The sequence below is a fragment of the Eulemur rufifrons genome, chromosome 16, assembly GCF_041146395.1.
Source record: "Eulemur rufifrons isolate Redbay chromosome 16, OSU_ERuf_1, whole genome shotgun sequence".
Classification (NCBI taxonomy): domain Eukaryota; kingdom Metazoa; phylum Chordata; class Mammalia; order Primates; family Lemuridae; genus Eulemur; species Eulemur rufifrons.
In genome coordinates this window covers 96735467-96753868 of record NC_090998.1, presented here as the reverse complement: position 1 = coordinate 96753868, position 18402 = coordinate 96735467, and the positions used below count along the sequence as shown (strand labels likewise).

The window sequence follows — 18402 nt, the reverse complement described above, 5'->3', positions numbered from 1 at the left end:
CTTCCATGATAAAAACATTCAGAAAATGAATAACAGAGGGTGACTTCCTCAACGTGATAAAGGGCATTTATTAAAAACCCACAGCTGGCCGGGCGCGGTGGCTCACGCCTGTAATCCTAGCACTCTGGGAGGCCGAGGCGGGTGGATTGCTTGAGCTCAGGAGTTCGAGACCAGCCTGAGCAAGAGCGAGACCCCGTCTCTACTAAAAATAGAAAGAAATTATCTGGCCAACTAAAATATATATAGAAAAAATTAGCCGGGCATGGTGGCGCATGCCTGTAGTCCCAGCTACTCGGGAGGCTGAGGCGGTAGGATCGCTTAAGCCCAGGAGTTTGAGGTTGCTGTGAGCTAGGCTGACGCCACGGCACTCACTCTAGCCTGGGCAACAAAGTGAGACTCTGTCTCAAAAAAAAAAAAAAAAAACCCACAGCTAACGTCATGCTCGATGGTGAGAGACCAAAAGCTTCCCCGCCACTGAGAACAAGGCGAGGGTGCTGCTCTCACCACTGCTATTCAGCACTGGCCTGCGAGCTCTAGTCCGAGCAACTCGGGGAGAAGAAATAAAAGGCATCAAAATTGGGAAGGAAGAAGTAAAGCTATCTCTATTGGCAGATGGCATGATCCTATACATAAAAAAATCCCAAAGCATCTACAAAAAAAGCTACTAAACTTTTTGTATAAACTAAACTTTTTGTCTACTAGAGCTAATAAGCAAATTCAGCAAAGACGTAGGGTACAGGATCAGCACACAACGAGTTGTGTTTCTGTACAACAGCAATGAACAACCCAAAAAGGAAATTAAGAAGATAATTCCATTTATAATAGCATCTAAAAGAATAAAATGCTGAAAATAAATTTAACTAAGGAAGTAAAAGATTTGTATCCTGAAAATAATAACACAGTGCTTAAAGATGACCTAAATAAATGGAATGACATCCTATGTTTATTAATTGGAAAACTATATATATATAATTTTTTGTTTTGTTTTGAGACAGAGTCTCACTCTGTTGCCCTGGCAAGAGTATAATGGCGTGGTCACAGCTCAGTACAACCTCAAACTCCTGGGCTCAAGCGATCCTCCCGCCTCAGCCTCCTGAGTAGCTGGGACTACAGGCATGCGCCACCACGACCAGCTAATTTTTTCTATTTTTAGTAGAGCCGGGATCTCGCTCTTTCTCAGGCTGGTCTCGAACTCCTGACTCCAAGTGACTCTCCTACCTCGGCCTCCCAGAGTGCTGGGATTACAGGCATGAGCCACAGTGCCCAGCCTGGAAGACAATATTGCTAAAATGTTAATACCACCCAGAGCGATCTACAGATTCAATGCAATCCATACCAAAATTCTAACGTCCTTTTTTGCAGAAACAGAAAAGCAATCCTCAAATCTATATGGAATCACAAGGGGCCCTGATCAGCCAAAAGAATATCGAAAATGGGAACAAAGTTGGAGTACTCAAACCTCCTAATTTCAAAACTTACTACAAAGCCACAACAATCAAAAACCATGAGGTATTGGCATAAGAAAAAACACGTGGACCAACGGGATAGAACTGAAAGTCCAGATAAACCCATATATCTATCACCAACTGATTTTTGACAAGGGTGCCAAGACCATTCAATGGGAAAATAAGCGTCTCTTCAAAAAAGAGACTATTCGCTGGACAACTGGATATCCATTTGAAGATGGATCCCCACCTCACAACATATTAAAAAATGAACTTAAGATGGACCAGTGGCCTTTAAAAGAGCTAAAACCATAAAACTCTTAGAAGAAATCATAGTGGGTAAATCCTCATGACCTTAGATTTGGCAATAGATTCTTAGATGTGACACCAAAAGCATGAGCAACAAAAGAAAAAATAGGCACATTGAACTTCAGCAAAATTAAAGACTCTCAATAAACCAAAGGATGTTATGAAGAAAGTCACAGGGATCTCCTATCCCACTGAATAGGAGAAAATATTTCTAAATCATGTATCTGATCAGAGTTTAGTATTCAGAATATATAAAGGACTCTTACAACTCAACAACAAAAATAAACAATCCAACTTAAAAATGGGCAAAGGGCTTGACATTTCTCCAAAAAAGATATACAAATGGCCAATAAGCACATGCAAAAATGCTCAAAATCACTAGTCATTAGGGAAATGAAAATCAAAACCATAGTGAAACACCACTTCACACTTCCTAGGAGGGCTATAAAAATTTTAAAAAGCAAAGTAACAAGTGTTGATAAGAATGTGAAGAAATTGAGAGCCTCATACACTGCTGGTCGGAATGTAAAATGGTGGAAAGTAGTTTGGCAAGTCCTCAAAAAGTTAAACATAGATTTATCACATGACCTCACAATTCCACCCCTAGGTATATACCCAAAACAACTAAAAACAGGTGTTCACACAGAATACGTGTACACACACCCTCAGCAGCAATATTCTCAATAGTTAAAGGGTAGAAACGACCCACACATCAAACATTGGACGAAAGGACAAACAAAAAGTCACTTATACAAAGAAATATTATTCAGCCATAAACAGGAATGAAACAGTGACACATCCTACAAGGTGGATGACACTCAAAAACATGCTGAGTAAAAGCAGCCAGACACGAAGGGTCACATGCTACGTGACCCCATCTGTATGAAACATCCAGAACAGGCGTGTCCCCGGAGAGGAAGCACGCTGGTGGCACACAGAGGAGGGGGGAGGGCAATACTGAATAAATGCTTAATGTGTCCGGGGTTTTCTTCTGGGGGGCGTGAAAATGTTTTGGAATTCAGTAGAATTGGTTGCGCGACATTGTGAATGTCTGAAATGCCACTAAACTGTTCCAGTAAAATACTTACTATTGTGTTATGTACTTTTCACCTCAACTTCAAAACAAAAGGCAGGCTGTGGGCTGGGGCTGGGCTGCAGGGAATCATCTGCCAGGCCCGGGGGACCCCTGCTGTGCAAAGCGGGGTCCAGGGATGGCAGCGTTGGCCTCACGGCAGAGCTGGTGACAAGTGCAGAGCCTCAGGCCACACCGAACGAGACCCCTGTGACGTAGCATGTGAGAAGCTTCTCCCCGAGCACTCACCAAAAGCACCGTGCGAACACGTGTGTGCATGTGCGTGGGCGTGTGTGCGTGAGAGAGAAGGTGACCCAAAGGGTGGCCCAAGGTGACAGAGGTAAGGAAGCAGAGGTGACCACTCTCAGGCCAGGGTCCGCACCTGAAGCCCGTCTAGAGGGGCCAGGTGGGGCTGCCAAGAGACATCGCGGTGTCCCGTCCCTTGAAGGGTGACACATGTCCCAGCCTACCAGACCCCCCTGGGTGGGCACCTTCCCGCCTGAGAAGGAAGAAGGATGGGCAGAGCTCCACCCAGTGGCCCCAGGCGGGGTGGGACATGGTGACTTACCGCTGCCACTCAGGGAGTGTCCTTGGAGCGAATGTGTGCAAAGGGAGCCGGGTGACAAGCACAGGCCTGCGAGCTACCCAGGTCTGACGACAGGCTCTGCCATTACCCCGTCTGTGCCTCAGTTTCCTTCTTTGTAATACAGGCTAGTAACCACTCTTTGGGGTTGTGGAGAGGTGAACTGGGATAAGGGGGTTTATGGTAAATACTGAGGAGTGTCTTACCCCATCCTCAAGGGTCATGTGAGTGTGCTGTGTGACCCGAGGTCAGGGGGCGCTGGCCAGCCCAGTCCTGCCCAGACACCGCCCTGGCACGCTGTGCCCCAACCCAAGCACGCAAGCACATCTGTACCAGATGGACACTAGTCGCAAAGCCGTGACCCGGGAGCCTGCTCTCTCTGTCCACATCTCGAAGATGAGAGGCAGCGGGGGCCTCCTGCCCTCAGCCTGGATAGCAAACAAGGCCCCCAGTCACGCAGACAAAGCCACCTGCCCGAGTCAGCCCCACCCAGAATCAAATGCCCTAAGAGGCCAGTTGGGAAGGGGTTGCTAATAAGCGTAAGACTGTATTTTATTTGAGAGAAACTGAGGCACGGAGGTCCCAGGTGGCCTTCCCATGGAGAGACAATCACAGGCAGAGAGGAAGGCCCCACACATCCACACGCCAGGGTCCTCCCACGGTAACAGCAGGCCACCCCCACGACACTTACCGGCCCCAGCCAGCCTGTGACTGTCCCTCAGCCCCAGTCCAAACCCCAAACCTTACCAGAGTTCTCTCCTGACCCGACCTGGACCCCAACCCCACATCACTCCACGGCGCGTCAGTCACTCAGCGCCCAACTACTGAGGCCGCAGCTCTCGTCGAGGGTCTCCTGCCCCCGGGCAGTTCAGTGTGGCCGCCGCCCTGACGCAGCTGGCACACGAGGGGCCGGCAACTGAGCCTCACTGGCAGGAGGGGCTGCCGCTCAGGGGCCACTCCACAGAGGAAGGATCCTTAACCATGAACTTCACCTTCACCTTAACCCCAGTCCGAAATTCAACCCCAGCCCCGACCAGAAACTCACATTAAAAACAAGCAGGATTCTAGCCCTAAAACCTGTCCCAGCCCTTTGCTGCCCACCGTCCCTTCAAATTACACAAAAAGAGAGAGAGAGAAAACGGGGACACCCACAAGAAAACACTCCTGACAGGAAGGTGGGCCTGGGGGTCTGTGTTCCAGTGAGAGCCACGGGCAGAGAAGCCCGGCCCGCCCAGGGCGTGGAGGGATCCAGGCAGGGAGGCCCCGCGAGGCCAGGCGGCTACAGGGAGAAGCTTCCGGCCTGACAGCGGCCGTTCCTCGGGGGGCCCCACCCTCTCCCGCAGCCCCAGCCGCCCCACGAAGGAGGGGTCCCCCCTGGCCCACACCAAGCAGAGACGTGGGAGTGGGGGGGATCCCCCAGAGGCCCAGGTGCGAGGGTGGTGCCCTGCGTCCTGCCAGTCCTGGGGCCAAGGCCACACGTGTGCTCCTGGTTTTCCTTCTAGGACCGAAAGTCACGCACGTGCCAGGCTTCCCTTTGCATGCCAGCCACAGGGGGCTCGGAGCCCCTCGGCTTGAGGACCAGCCTCACTGCGGGGCTGTCTTGGCCACACGCACATTTATGTGACCTTGTCATACTGAGAACATGCCACGGGTCACCTAGACTCACTCTTATTTCGGCCGGAGTGAGATCCACTGCCCCACAACCCTTGCTGGCCCTCCCTAGGACCTAACGGGAAACGGGGACCCTGACCCCAACTTCCACCCCACTCTTGACCTGAGCTGACCCCTAAGCTCAGAGCCAACCCCAGGCCACAGCCCAAACCTGACCGAAACCTCCGTCCGCTCAGCACGTCCCTCGCCTGCAGGGACGACTAACAGACCACGGCCACACAGAGCAGAGCTGAAGGAGGAGATCTGGAAGTGGGGGCCCCTCGTCACGTCACCACTGACCCCTGCACCTACTGGGCCCCTCCCAGCCACACACACCCACCGCCAGCAGGGCCCCCGGCCGCAGAACTCACCGACATCCGAGTCCTTGTGGGTCTTGATGACTTCGGCGAGCTCAAAGTTCCCCGCGACGATGGCTACCTGGGGGGGGCGGTCGGGGGAGGGGGAGGCTCAGCAGCACCAAATCTGCCCCCCCGGCCCCCGAGCTGCCCCTAGGGCTCTAGTCACTCACACTCCTGACTGTAACGGGGACAAGACTGGTTACAGGCAGTGGCAACAACAGGGTGCTACACACACACCCTGTGACCAGGTGACCACCCACCGCCTGCCTGGGACTGGAGGTGTCCTGGACATGAGACTTTCACAGCTAAAAGCAAAGAGTCCCGGGCAGACTGGGGCCCACTGGTCACCCCACCTGAACTCGCCATCCGCCCCCACGTGTGGCCGTCCTGCCTGTCTCAGCCACGGCCTGCTGCTGCCAGGCCCACCGCCCTCCTCCTTTCCCTCCCGTGACCTGCGCCTGGTCGCCCAGCAGGCCCTGGGGTGTCTCCTTCCCCACGTGCCCAAGCCCACCGGGACCGCCGTGACCCACACCCACAGCAGCCTGGCCGGCTCGCTCCACAGCTCATTCCAGCGGGGAACCGGGCCAGCCCCTGCTGTGGCCTGCAAGTCCCCGTGACACCCCAGCTCCCTCACAAACCCCAGGCCACACAGAGACCTCCTCCCCCTGGTCTTCTGCTGCCAGCCAGAGCTGGCTGGAAGAAAGGCTCAGAAACATCAGGGGCTGGGAATGCCCCCTCTCCAGCGTGGCTTCTGTACCCCTGCCCGCTTGGGGGCTTAGACCACACCAGTCCTCCCCCCGCCCCAGAGCCCTGACCCCTCTCCCCTGGCAGCGGATGGAGAAGCCACTGGCATTAACCTCACGCTGGGCACAGCACCGGCCACTCCCTTCCCCCACACCTCCCGCAGCAACGCTGGGAGGGGGGGCTCCCTTGTCGCCTCCCCGGGAAGAGCCGAGGGTCAGACTCTGGGCCAAGTCACACGGGGACAGACAGACACCCTCTGGGGCAGCCCCACACTCCTGTAATCCGCCTGTGTACCTGGAAAGCCGTCTGGCTGTTGTAATTGCGGACATCTTTGTTGGCTCCACGGAAAAGCAGGACACGAGCACAGCTTTCCTGTCGGGAGGCCAGAGGGTCAGGGCCAGGGCGCACGCAGGGCACAGGCCTCACACACGGGGGACACACACACCGTGCTCAGTGCCAACCCCGGCAGCACGGGGACAGCAGGTGGGGACGCGCACACCTGGTTGTAGAGGGCGCAGATGTGCAGGGCTGTGTTCCCTGAGGCGTTCTGGGCCCCCATGTTGGCTCCGTAGAAGAGCAGGTGTTCCAGGTGCTGCACATGCCCAAAGCGGCAGGCCTGCGGGGGAGACGTGCTGCAGGGTCCCTGGACAGAGGCTGGGACCCCCAGCCCCACACACAGAGCCCGGGACCCCCACTGGGCCCACAGAGGCTGGGACCCCCACTCAGCACACAGAAGCTGGGACCCCCAGCCCCACACACAGAGCCCGGGACCCCCATTGAGCACACAGAGCCCGGGACCCCCACTGAGCACACAGAGCCCGGGACCCCCAGCCCCACACACAGAGCCCGGGACCCCCGGCCCCACACACAGAGCCCGGGACCCCCACTGGGCCCACAGAGCCCGAGACCCCCACCTCATGCTCCCTGCCCACCTGGTGGATCTCCTGCCAGCCATTCTCATCGGTGGTCCCCAGCTGAGCATGGTCATGGAGAAGCAGCTCGCAGCAGAGGGCGTCCCCACCCCCCAGGGCGCTGTGGTACAGGGGTGTCAGGCCGCGGCTGTCCTTGTAGTCAGGCGAAGCCCCCAGGTCCAGCAGGGTCTGAGGGCGAGGAGCCTCAGCACCCACGCCAGGCCCAGCTCCCCCCCACCGGGCCGGGTCCCCCCCAGGCCAGGCCCTGCCCCACTGACTGTCAACGCGGCCGCGTTCCGCTGGCGCGTGGCACAGTGCACGGCGGTGAGCCCGTCTCGAGTGCGGAAGTCCAGGTGGGCACCGCCGTTCCGCAGCACCTTCAGCAGGTCCGTGGCGTTGTCCAGCTGGGCTGCGAGGCTCAGAGGGCACTCTGGTGCAGGGGACAGGCCACAGTTAGGTCCCAGCCACTTACGGGCCACGCCCCTCCCTGCTGGGCTCCTCACCTCCAGAGTCAGGGTCATGGAAATTGGGGTCCAGCCCCTTGTCCAGCAGGCGGGCCACCTTGTCCGTGCTGTGCAGTTGGACATAGTCCATGAACTTCTTCAGATTCGCCTGGAATACCGGCCACCCTGGTCAGCCCAGCACCATGGCCACCGTCACCTGACCACCACCCACCTTCCTCCTGCAAGCCTCAGGCCACCTGTAGGGCGTCACTGCCCCGCCTCCGTCAGTCTGGCCTGTCACCCGACATCATCGCCAGCACCCTCAGCCCTGATTCCAACCCGACAGGCCCACGGGTGGCTCAGAGCCCTTCCCGCATCCTGACATTCGAACCCGCCACGACTGGCAGCCTGAGCCCAGCCAGCTCCTCACCAAGGACAGAGCACCTGTGGTGCCCCGCAAGCCAGTGCCCGTCCAGCCCAGCCGCTGCCCTGGCCCTGCCCCTCTGCCCCAGCCAGCTCAGCCTGGAAGAACCAAAGTCCACCCGGCGGGAACCAGCCCCAGGGCAGCCTTGGGCCTCATCACTGCGGGGGCAGCGTGCTCCTTCTCTGCCCATCTTCTCCACCAGCTCATCTACGGCAGACCCCCTCCCGCAGGGCCCCCCACCCTGAGGGTCCTACCCACCCCTGGGGACCCCTCCTGTGACTTGACTTTAGCTGCCTTTTATTCATTCACCCAATCATACATTCGTTCACCCAGCAAAGCCGCCCTGGCCCTGGCTGGTGCCACGGATGCCACACATAAGGCAGGGTGCCCTGGCTAAAGGCCTGGCGCCTTCCAGAAACACTCAGCATGCATCAGAAGTAGGAGAAGTGCCCCAGGAACCACCGCCATGGGAGAGGACCTCCTAGGAAGGCAGGGCAACGAAACCAGAGGGAATGTTCCCAACCAAGGAAGGCCTGTTCAAAGCCAGAGCCAGGGTGCGGGGAGAGGGAAGGGCCAGCTGGAGCCTGGGTGGGCAGGAACATGCAGCTGTGGCAGGAAATTGAGCCTCATCCTAAAAACAAACAGGACTCCCCGAAGAGCAAGGGTCACTCATGTCCTGTTGGTCACTGAGGAGAATGTGGAGGACAGGTAACCAGCGGGGAGGAACCCAGAGGGACAAAGTCACATGGGGGCCAGTGGAGGGAGAGGTGGACGTCACAGGGGTCCCTGCCCAGCTGCAGAGCCACAGCTGCTGACCCCTCCCGCCCTGGGGCAGCAGAGAAGTCTGGCACAGAAGCCTGAGGCTCTGGGGTCCCAGACAGGATCCCTGGACACAGAGGTGACAGTGCTCCCTCTCCTAGGCCCCAGAGACCATCAACGAAGTGTCCGGCAAGCAGACGCCCACTGGTCCGTGGAGCCAGGGGCAGGAGCTCAGGAAGTCTGCCCGTGACCCGGACCCTCCAACACTCAGAGGAGGCAGTGGGGTGCCCCCAAAGGGCACTTGGGGTCAGGCCCCCCCTGCAGGGAGCGCCCGCAGTGGACACCTGGCAGGTGTGCCTAGACACAGGGCCTGGAGTAAGAGAGACCCGGGTGCCGGCCCAGCTTCACCAGCTGCACAGTGGTGAGCAAGCGACCTAGCTTCTCTGGCACTCAGCTCCCCATCCATGAAACGGGGTAACAACAGTCCCTCCCAGGAGAGAGTTGATGAGATGCCTACTTACAAGTGCTCAGCACTGGGTGATCCCTAGTGCTGGGCGCCTTGTCCCAACAGATCACATCAGACGCTTGGCCACTCCCTCCCACCCCGCTCCTCACAGGACACTCCATCGGGGGCTCACTGGAGGGTCAGCAAGAGGCTGATCTCGCTGGGACCCGTCGCCAGACTGCCAGCCCCCAGCCACGGGGCCTGGAACCTGGGCCCAGCCCTCCCCAGTGCCCGCTCTGACGGGAGGGGAGCAGACTGAGCCAAAGCCAGCGGTCTGTGGTCAGCCCCAGGCCGGGCGGGGCAGTGGCCACAGGGAGGCGGGAGGAACTCCTGGAGTCTCCTCCCCGTGATCGTCTCTTTACCTTGGTGTGAAGCTTTGCAAACTGCTTATCATCAATGAGGTTCTGGGCATAAACTCGACGCTTGTATCGAAACTGCTCAGATAAAGAAAAGGTAGAGAAAAACGCACCCACCGGGATGAGCGAGTGAGCACGCCACAAACCCCGTCCTGCTCACGTCAGCCACACCGCACCCCGCTCACTGCCCTCCGGCACACCCCTCCGCGCAGCGCAGCCCGAAGCCACACAAACCCCGACACACACGCTCCCGTGCTGGACAGACAAAACTGACAGCTGCTGCTGCCCACCACACTCAGACACGCCTGGCGGTGCCGTGGGAGACCACGCCTCGCTGCCCCGCAGCCCGCAGGGCTCTCACGCTCCTGCCCAGGGGTCCCTGGAAAACCCCGCTCCTCTCCCCAGACCTGATTCCAGCTCACGTCCTAGACCCCCCTCTCCAAGTACGACTGACCCCACTCTCCTGGGCCACCACAGAGGCCGGACTCACTCTGAGCTCAGCCTCCATAAATCTCATTTCAGGGCTCACCGTGGTCGCCCCCCCACCCCAACTTTGAGACCTTCCAAAGCTGACTCAGTGTCCCCACGCCTGGCAGGGCACTCGATACACCTTCACATCACCACGAGTGAGCAAAGGAGGGGACCTAGGTTGGCCTTCAGAAGACCGCACAGCTGGGGGACAGGGACCAATGTGCACACAGGTGTGTTGCTCACACCACATGCCCTCCCACACTCATTCCTGCTCACACTCCTCCCGGCAGAACAACGCTCAGCGCTCGTACCACACATGCTGCCCACCGCACACACGCCGCCTGCATGCACTGCACACTGCTCCCACTGCACAGGCTGCCACTCTGCCCACTGTGCATGCTGCTCACACTGCTCACTACCGAGAGGTGTGTACAATACACACCCCTCGCTGTGCACGCTCAGGGCACACACTGTGCACGCCCACTGCACACCCCTCACTGCACACACTGTGCACGCCCACTGCACACCCCTCACTGCACACACTGTGCACGCTCACTGCACACCCCTCACTGCACACCCCTCACTGCACACCCCTCACTGCACACCCCTCACTGCACACCCCTCACCGCACACCCCTCACTGCACACCCCTCACTGCACACACCGTGCACGCTCACTGCACACCCCTCACTGCACACCCCTCACTGCACACACTGTGCAGGCTCACTGCACACCCCTCACTGCACACACTGTGCACGCCCACTGCACACCCCTCACTGCACACCCCTCACTGCACACACTGTGCACGCCCACTGCACACCCCTCACTGCACACCCCTCACTGCACACACTGTGCAGGCTCACTGCACACCCCTCACTGCACACCCCTCACTGCACACACTGTGCACGCTCACTGCACACCCCTCACTGCACACACTGTGCACGCTCACTGCACACCCCTTACTGCACAAACTGTGCACGCCCACTGCACACCCCTCACTGCACACACTGTGCACGCCCACTGCACACCCCTCACTGCACACCCCTCACTGCACACCCCTCACTGCACACACTGTGCACGCCCACTGCACACCCCTCACTGCACACCCCTCACTGCACACCCCTTACTGCACAAACTGTGCACGCCCACTGCACACCCCTTACTGCACACACTGTGCACGCCCACTGCACACCCCTCACTGCACACCCCTCACTGCACACCCCTCACTGCACACACTGTGCAGGCTCACTGCACACCCCTCACTGCACACCCCTCACTGCACACCCCTCACTGCACACACTGTGCAGGCTCACTGCACACCCCTCACTGCACACACTGCATTCGCTCACTGCACACCCCTCACTGCACACCCCTCACTGCACACACTGTGCACGCCCACTGCACACCCCTCACTGCACACCCCTCACTGCACACCCCTCACTGCACACACTGTGCAGGCTCACTGCACACCCCTCACTGCACACACTGCATTCGCTCACTGCACACCCCTCACTGCACACCCCTCACTGCACACACTGTGCACGCTCACTGCACACCCCTCACTGCACACACTGTGCACGCTCACTGCACACCCCTCACTGCACACACCGTGCACGCTCACTGCACACCCCTCACTGCACACACCGTGCACGCTCACTGCACACCCCTCACTGCACACACCGTGCACGCTCACTGCACACATTGCATTCGCTCACTGCACACACTGTGCACGCTCACTGCACACCCCTCACTGCACACATTGCATTCGCTCACTGCACACAGACCCTCACGCACACTGCTCCCACCCTAACTCCTTCCGTGAGCGAAGGCCATGCCCTCCACTGATCATGCCACGGAGCCCAGTGATCCCACCCTGCGCGCTGCCCCCTCGCCCGGGCCTGCCTGCCGCACCTCCAGGTAGGGCAGGGGCGTGTCCAGGTTGGGCGGGTAATCCTGCAAGAGCCGCTCCTCATCCAGGAACTTGCCGGCGCGGCCCCTGGAGGGCGGCTGGAAGAGCCCGTAGTTGAGCGCGTCCTGGAGACTGTGGTTGAGGGCGCAGAGCACGCGCTGCTTGGCGGCCCACACGGGCGCGGCCGGGTCCAGGCGCAGGCACTTCTGCAGCGGAGCGGCTCGTGAGCGCAGGCCCGGTGAGCGCGGACCCGCCCGGCCCGGCCCGGCCCGGCCCGGCCCGGCCCGGCTCCGCGCAGGGTGCCGAGCCCCGGGCCCCCGCCGGAGTCCGGGGCTCGGATGAGGACGGCCGGGACCCCGCGCCTCCGCGCGCAGCGATCGAAGCCCCGCCCCGGGGGCCGGGCTTCCCCCGGCCCCGCCCCGGCGATGGGGAGGGTCCCGGCGGAGGCGGCGGGGGAGGGGTGAGTAGCCGTGGGCCGGGGGTCCGGGGCGCCGGGCGCGCCCGGCGGGGGTGGGGGATCCCGGGTGGGGAGCGCAGGGGCACGGCCTGGCCCGGGGCGGCGGGGCTCACCGTCTGCTGCAGGTCCGGGATGCCGACGCGCACGACCACGGCGCTGGCCCCGGGGCCGTCCATCCCCGCGCCGAAGCCCGGGCCGGGGCCGGGGCCGGGGCCGCCCGCGGCTGGGAACGGAGCGCACGGGGACTCCGCGCGGCGCCCCGGCCCCCCCTTCCCCCCCGCCGGAGCCCCGTCGGCCGCGCTGCGCGGGAGGGGGCCGGGGGGGGCCGGGGCCGGGGCCGGCGCGGGGGACAGCGGCTCCGGGGGCTCCGCAGGGGCGGCGGCGGCGGCGGCGGCGGCGCGGCTCAGCTGCATCGGCCCCGGCTCAGCTCGGCGCCTGCCTTCCCCGGGGGCGGGGGCGGCGGGGGGAGGGGGCCCGAGCCGGGAGGGAAGCGGGGGTGGCGAGGGGGCCGCGCCGGAGGCGGGGGCCGGGAGGGCTCCGGGCCAGCTGGGGGGTCCTCGCGGGGTCCCGGGGTACTGTGGGAGGCTTGTGCGGAGGGCGGGGGGCCCGGCCACCGGGCGGGGGCCCCGGGGGGCTGCGCTCGGGGCGGGGGAGCCCTAGGCCTCGGCGGGAGGGGAGTGGCTGAGCAGCCAAAGCCGCGCCGCCCTTTCGCGGCGGGCGAGCATCCGCGGACCGCAGGGGAGCGTGCGGAGGCGGGGGTCCTCGCGCCGGTCTGGGGGCTGCGTTAGGGCACCGAGGCAGGGCAGCGAGGGGAGAGAAAAACAGAATTGATGTCTCGCGGTGGCGGCTTCTCCCCCACCCCACCGGCCCCGACTCCAGGCCCGGAGGAGGTGGCGGGACCGGCCCTGCCCCAGTCCCGGGTGTCGGACAAGGGGAACCTCCGGCCTCGGGGGCCCCGGGGGCTTTCCCGTCGCCGTGGGAGGGGGGCCTTCCGAATTAACCCTTTCGACCACGCCCAGCAGGGCTCAGCTCGGCGCCGCTACCCCAGCCGAGTTTGGGGAGTTTGCTCCGGACTCCCCGCCCAGACCCCGGGCCGGCCTGGAGATGCTACGCCCGTCGCCCCCTCCCCGTCACCTTAGCGACGACAGGATGGGGGCGCGACCTACGGAGAAGGGCCAGGGGAGGGGGCGCTACTAGTCTCCACCTGCGACTGGGAAGTGAATTTTAGTTTTACGCGTTGTCGTGGCAACGCGGGAGGGGGTGATGAGTGGGCGGAGGAGGGGGAGCTCAGTAAAGAAACTAGCTCAGGCGGCCCCGCTGGAGCGCGCCGGGTCCCCCAACCCCGATCGGCCTCGCGGCACTGCCCAGCACCGCGACCGCGCGTACCCACGAGGCCCCCGAGCGAAGAGCAGCCCCTGAACGTCGGAATGGCCCTCACCTCCGAAACAGCTCCCAACACCCGGGGAACTCTCCCAACGTGCTTTGACTGACCCACCCCCGAAAACCAGCCCTTGACCCCGCAGAAAAGCAGCCACACCTGACAGCCTTGGTAGGACTGACTGGGCTTGGGGGAACCCGCTGCCTGTGGGGGGAAACGGCCCCTAACCCCAGCCTCCTCCCCCTTCTCCAAGAGCAGCCCCGGATCACCTACAGAACTGGTTATTCCTGGGCTTCCCGAAATAACCTTGAGTTGCCCTGGCCCTCATACACACAGGAAATCTCCCTACCCCTCCCTGTGACAACCTGAATTATCCTAGAAATACCCTGACCTCACACAGAGCAGCACTGGACACCCCCTCCAAGAACAGCCCCTACTTCCCCCAGATCCCCCTTGGCCACTGCCTGCCCACCGCAAAGTGCCCCCGACCCGATACAGTTTCTGACCAGCCCTCTGCCCCCAGAACAGCCTCTGGCCAACCCCAGGGTAGGGCCCCTCTTCCCTGGGCTCTGCCCCACTTGAGGAAGACTCTCTGCCTCCTCGGAGCTGCACTGACCTGCCAGCTGCCCTCCCGCTGTCCGTGGGTCTGGCCCGGCTCCTTCCCAAGCCGGGACAGACCCTCCCTGCCCAGGAAGTGCGGCCCCAGGATGCGCAGACCCCGGCTCCTCCCAAGGCCGTGGGGCCAGCCTGAGTGGGCCAGCTGGGGTCCCCCAGAGGCCAGGGCAGGATGGGAGGGGTGGGGGCGGGGGAGCAGGGATCAGGAAGGGCTGTCCAGGCTGACTTATCTTCAGGAAACACCTTGGGAAGCATGAGGGCTGGATTTCCTGCGGCCCAGCCCGGGAGGGAGGAAGCTGGTGCTTCACAGCCCCTCTTGTGTCTCCACCGCCTTCCTGCCCCAGTCTCTCCCCCCTGCCCAGCACCCAGGCCCCCACGCCCGCCCTGCCCTGCCCTGCCATGTCCCCACCCTGCCCCTCCCGCCGCACCTCCATCTGCCTTTGCTTTGTCCCAGCCTTGTAGCCCACTGAGGCCGGCTGCGAGGTGGTGGACGGTGCTCACCAGAGCCCACCAGAGCGGGGCTGGGAGGGAGGAGGCTGCACCTCTCTCCACAGCCAGGCCTTGACACCCCAGGCCCCCTCGCTCTCCCTGGAGCTCTCCCTGCAAACCTGCCCTTGGTCTGGACGGACCCGAGGCCCTGGCCGTATTCCCTCCGGCCTCCCTGCCCAGACTGGACCTCACGGGGGCCCCTTCAGCCTCCTCCAGCCGCCCGACCCCGGCACTGTGGCTCTGGCTGCCGAGGCTTTCGGGAGAAAATCTCATGTCTTTGCCAACTGGCAACCAACAGATTGACGAGCTCCAGACTCAGCTGGGCGGGAGACCCACTGCCCAGGGCCACACCAGAGCCCCGCGCTCAGGCTCTGCACGGTGCCCGGCACGTATGATGCGCGCAGGGAACAGGGTCCAAGCCTGAGTCACTCCCAGCTCCACCACCACCCCGGCAAACAGCAAAAATAACAATACCCAGAAGCACTTAGACACATGACGTCCCCTGGGTGGGTTCCTGGAGAGGGAAGCCAAGGGACAGGGGGTGTCTCTGCCCCTTATTTTGTTGAGCACAGTCCCCAGGCTCCTCAAGGCCACCCTCCCTCAGGCCCACCAGACCCCACCTCCCAGGCAGGGCCCCCTGTGGCCTGGCCTGGCCCCACTGCTGTTTTCCTGTCTCTCCTTAAACTGAGGGTTCCGAGGTTCGCAGGACACCAAGGCCCCTCTGCTCTCCCCTCCTGCCGTCAGGGCCAAAACTCCAGAGAGATCCGTCCTTCTCACCATCCCCACTTCCTCCTGTCTCCCCCACACAGTTTAGACACAAATAGGCCTCGCAGGCCTGGGGGCGCTCCTGTGGGCAAAGCACCCAGAATAGTGCCTGCTGCGGTGCGGGGGGCAGCCCCCTCAGTGGAGCCCAGCCCTGGGCCCGCAGCCACCCCTGCGCCCCAAGGCCACCAGGAAGGCCCTCCCTGGTGGCTTCTCCCCTCCCTGCTTCAGCATGCAATGTGCCAGCGATGCCCAGGCCCTCCAGTGGGGGTGGTTCACGCCCCACCCCAGTTCCTGGCCTTCCGGTGGGCCCACTCCGCCCACTGCTGGCTCCCCTCTTGGAAGGGCAATTTGCCTCCCTCAGCTGCACTCACACGTGTCCCCTCCTGCCATCCCGCCATCCTGCCCTTGGCCATCACTCCTTCCAGCCCACTTGCTCTTCTGAATCCCAGCTCTGGCCTCCTTCTCTCTCCTCAGGCCACAGTGGCCTGGTCCCCAAAGGCTATCACCGGTCTCTGTTCCAGCTAACCTGACTCCCCCTTGAACCTTCACCTCCCTTGGTTTCCATGACAGCTCATGGGGGGGGTCCCTGTCCCGGTCCACACTCTGCCCAGATGGACCCAGCTCACCCACTCTGGTCTACTGTCTTCCTTCCGAGGCCCTGTTATCTTCTGGCAAACTCTGGTTCTCTTATTTGTTGTGTAGTCTCGGTTTGTCCCCGCCCAAACGCAGCCCGTGTCAGGGGCTTTGCCTGTTTGGTTCACGGGCATGTCCAGGCCCCGGAACGGTCCTGTGCACAGCCATGCTGCACGTCCTCGCCGGGCGCGTCAGGCACGGCTTCAGCCTTCATCGGCAAATTCGCACCCAACCGTCTCCCCTCCCATCGGTCCCCTCCCAAACCCCCGAGCAGTTTGGGTGACACGGGAAGCCTTGCGTCCCCAGTTGACTGTACAACTCTCTGGATCTGGTGTGCTTTTTGTGAGTGGAGGTTTCATTGCTTCTAGTTATTTAATATCTGTAGATGTATTTAGGTTCTATTTCATCTTAAGTCTGATTTAAGTTTTATTTTTCTAGGGATACAAATCTATTTCTAAAGAATCAGATTTTCATTTTTTTATTATCTCTGATTCCTATTTTCTTTTTTTTTTTGTTATGTTTACTTCTCCACTTTTTTTTGGTTTTGTTATGATTATTTTTCTAAATTAGTTGAGATGGATACTTACTAGTTTTTAGTCTTTCTCTTTAAGAATTTAAGGCGTACATTTCCAAGGACCACTCTGGTTACGACCCCCCACCCCAGTCTTTTTTTTTTTTTTTAGGCTAGTCAAGTGAGGCAGTGAGAGTGGAGAAGGAACAAAGGAATCTAACTGGTTGTGAAGGGTTTGTTATAAACACCACTGCACTCAGACCACTCTTTTCTTTTATTATTATTTTTTTTTTCTTTTTTCTTGCCCCCCCCCGCCTTTTTTTTTAAGAGACAAGGTCTCGCTATGTTGCCCTGGCTGGCCTAGAACTCTTGAGCTCAAGTGATCCTCCTGGCTTAGCCTCCCGAGTGACCGGGACTACAGGTGTGCACTACCACACCTGGCTAATTTTTCTATTTTTTGTAGAGACAGCGGTCTGACTATATTGCCCAGGCTGGTCTCAAACTCCTGGCCTCAAATAATCCACCCACCTCAGCCTCCCAAAGTGCTGGGATTATAGGCGTGAGTCACCACACCCGGCCCCCCTTAACTCTTAAGTAGTATTTTTAATTTCATTTTGTTCTGATTTTCTAATATTAATCATATATTTTGGCATGGGAATTGCTGAAATATATGGTTATTTAAATTTTCCAATGTATTCTAGTTTTTTATAAGAGGAAGACTAACCCTTTGTTACTGATTTCATATTTTATTACATTATGGTAAGAAAAGATAGTTTGGATGATACTGATATTTTGGAGTTTTGTGAAGACTTTCTTTGTATCCTTGTACCTGGTGCATTTTTGTAAAGGTTTCCTGTCTGTTTAATAGGATTTGTTGGATGCAGGTGTATCTATCCTTGAAGCCAACAATTCGTATCTATGGCATATGCTAATTCATACATATTCATACATATTAATGATATTCATATATATAATCTCCATTGGATCAAGCTTGTTTTATGCAAATGTTCTGTACCCTTCCTAGTATTTCGTCTGCTTGATATATAAATTACCAAGAAAAAGTGTTCAAATCTCTGCCATGATAGTGGCTTTATCAGTGTCTCCTTGGAATTTTGCCAATTTTGATTTTATATACTTTGCAGCCTTGCTATTAAATACTAACACGTTTAGAATTATTATAGCTTCCTGATAAATTTCTTCCCTTTTATCAGTATAGGGGACCCACTTTTATCCCTAATAATGTTTTTTGTGGTTGTTGTTGTTTAGACTAGTCAAGTGCAGTAGGGAGAAGAGGGGGAAAGTCCTAATAATGTCTTTTGCCTTAATTTTATTTTTTCCCAACTGTTAGTAGAGCTACAACGTACTTTTTCATGAGTATTGGCCTCTCACATATCTCTTCCCATCATTTTCCGTTTATCCTTTCTGTCTTTACATTCTTAGGTGCCTTCTAGTAAATAGCATGTAAGGCTAGATGTTTTTAAAAACCCAGTCTCACAACTTTCAACCTTTAACTTTTTTAAAACTCTGACACTTTTCAACCTTTAATAGTATGTTTATTGTGATTACTGATATATTTTAATTGAGTTTTACTATCTTATTTTGCGTTGTCTGTTTG

General features: G+C 58.9%; 1 protein-coding gene across 1 annotated transcript in view; it reads right to left on the bottom strand.

The window, feature by feature from the left end:
* SHANK3 (SH3 and multiple ankyrin repeat domains 3) overlaps positions 1–13157 on the bottom strand; it is a 55707-nt gene extending 42550 nt beyond the window's left edge. The window contains exons 1-9 of the mRNA XM_069491683.1: positions 12510–13157; positions 11942–12145; positions 9567–9638; positions 7577–7685; positions 7352–7503; positions 7095–7262; positions 6662–6778; positions 6457–6534; positions 5431–5497 (exon numbers count right to left, since the gene is read on the bottom strand). Of these exons, the coding sequence (XP_069347784.1) occupies positions 5431–5497; positions 6457–6534; positions 6662–6778; positions 7095–7262; positions 7352–7503; positions 7577–7685; positions 9567–9638; positions 11942–12145; positions 12510–12809 (1267 nt within the window). The 5' untranslated portion in view covers positions 12810–13157. The remainder of the gene's footprint in view (positions 1–5430; positions 5498–6456; positions 6535–6661; positions 6779–7094; positions 7263–7351; positions 7504–7576; positions 7686–9566; positions 9639–11941; positions 12146–12509) is intronic.
* Positions 13158–18402: the final 5245 nt, after the last annotated feature.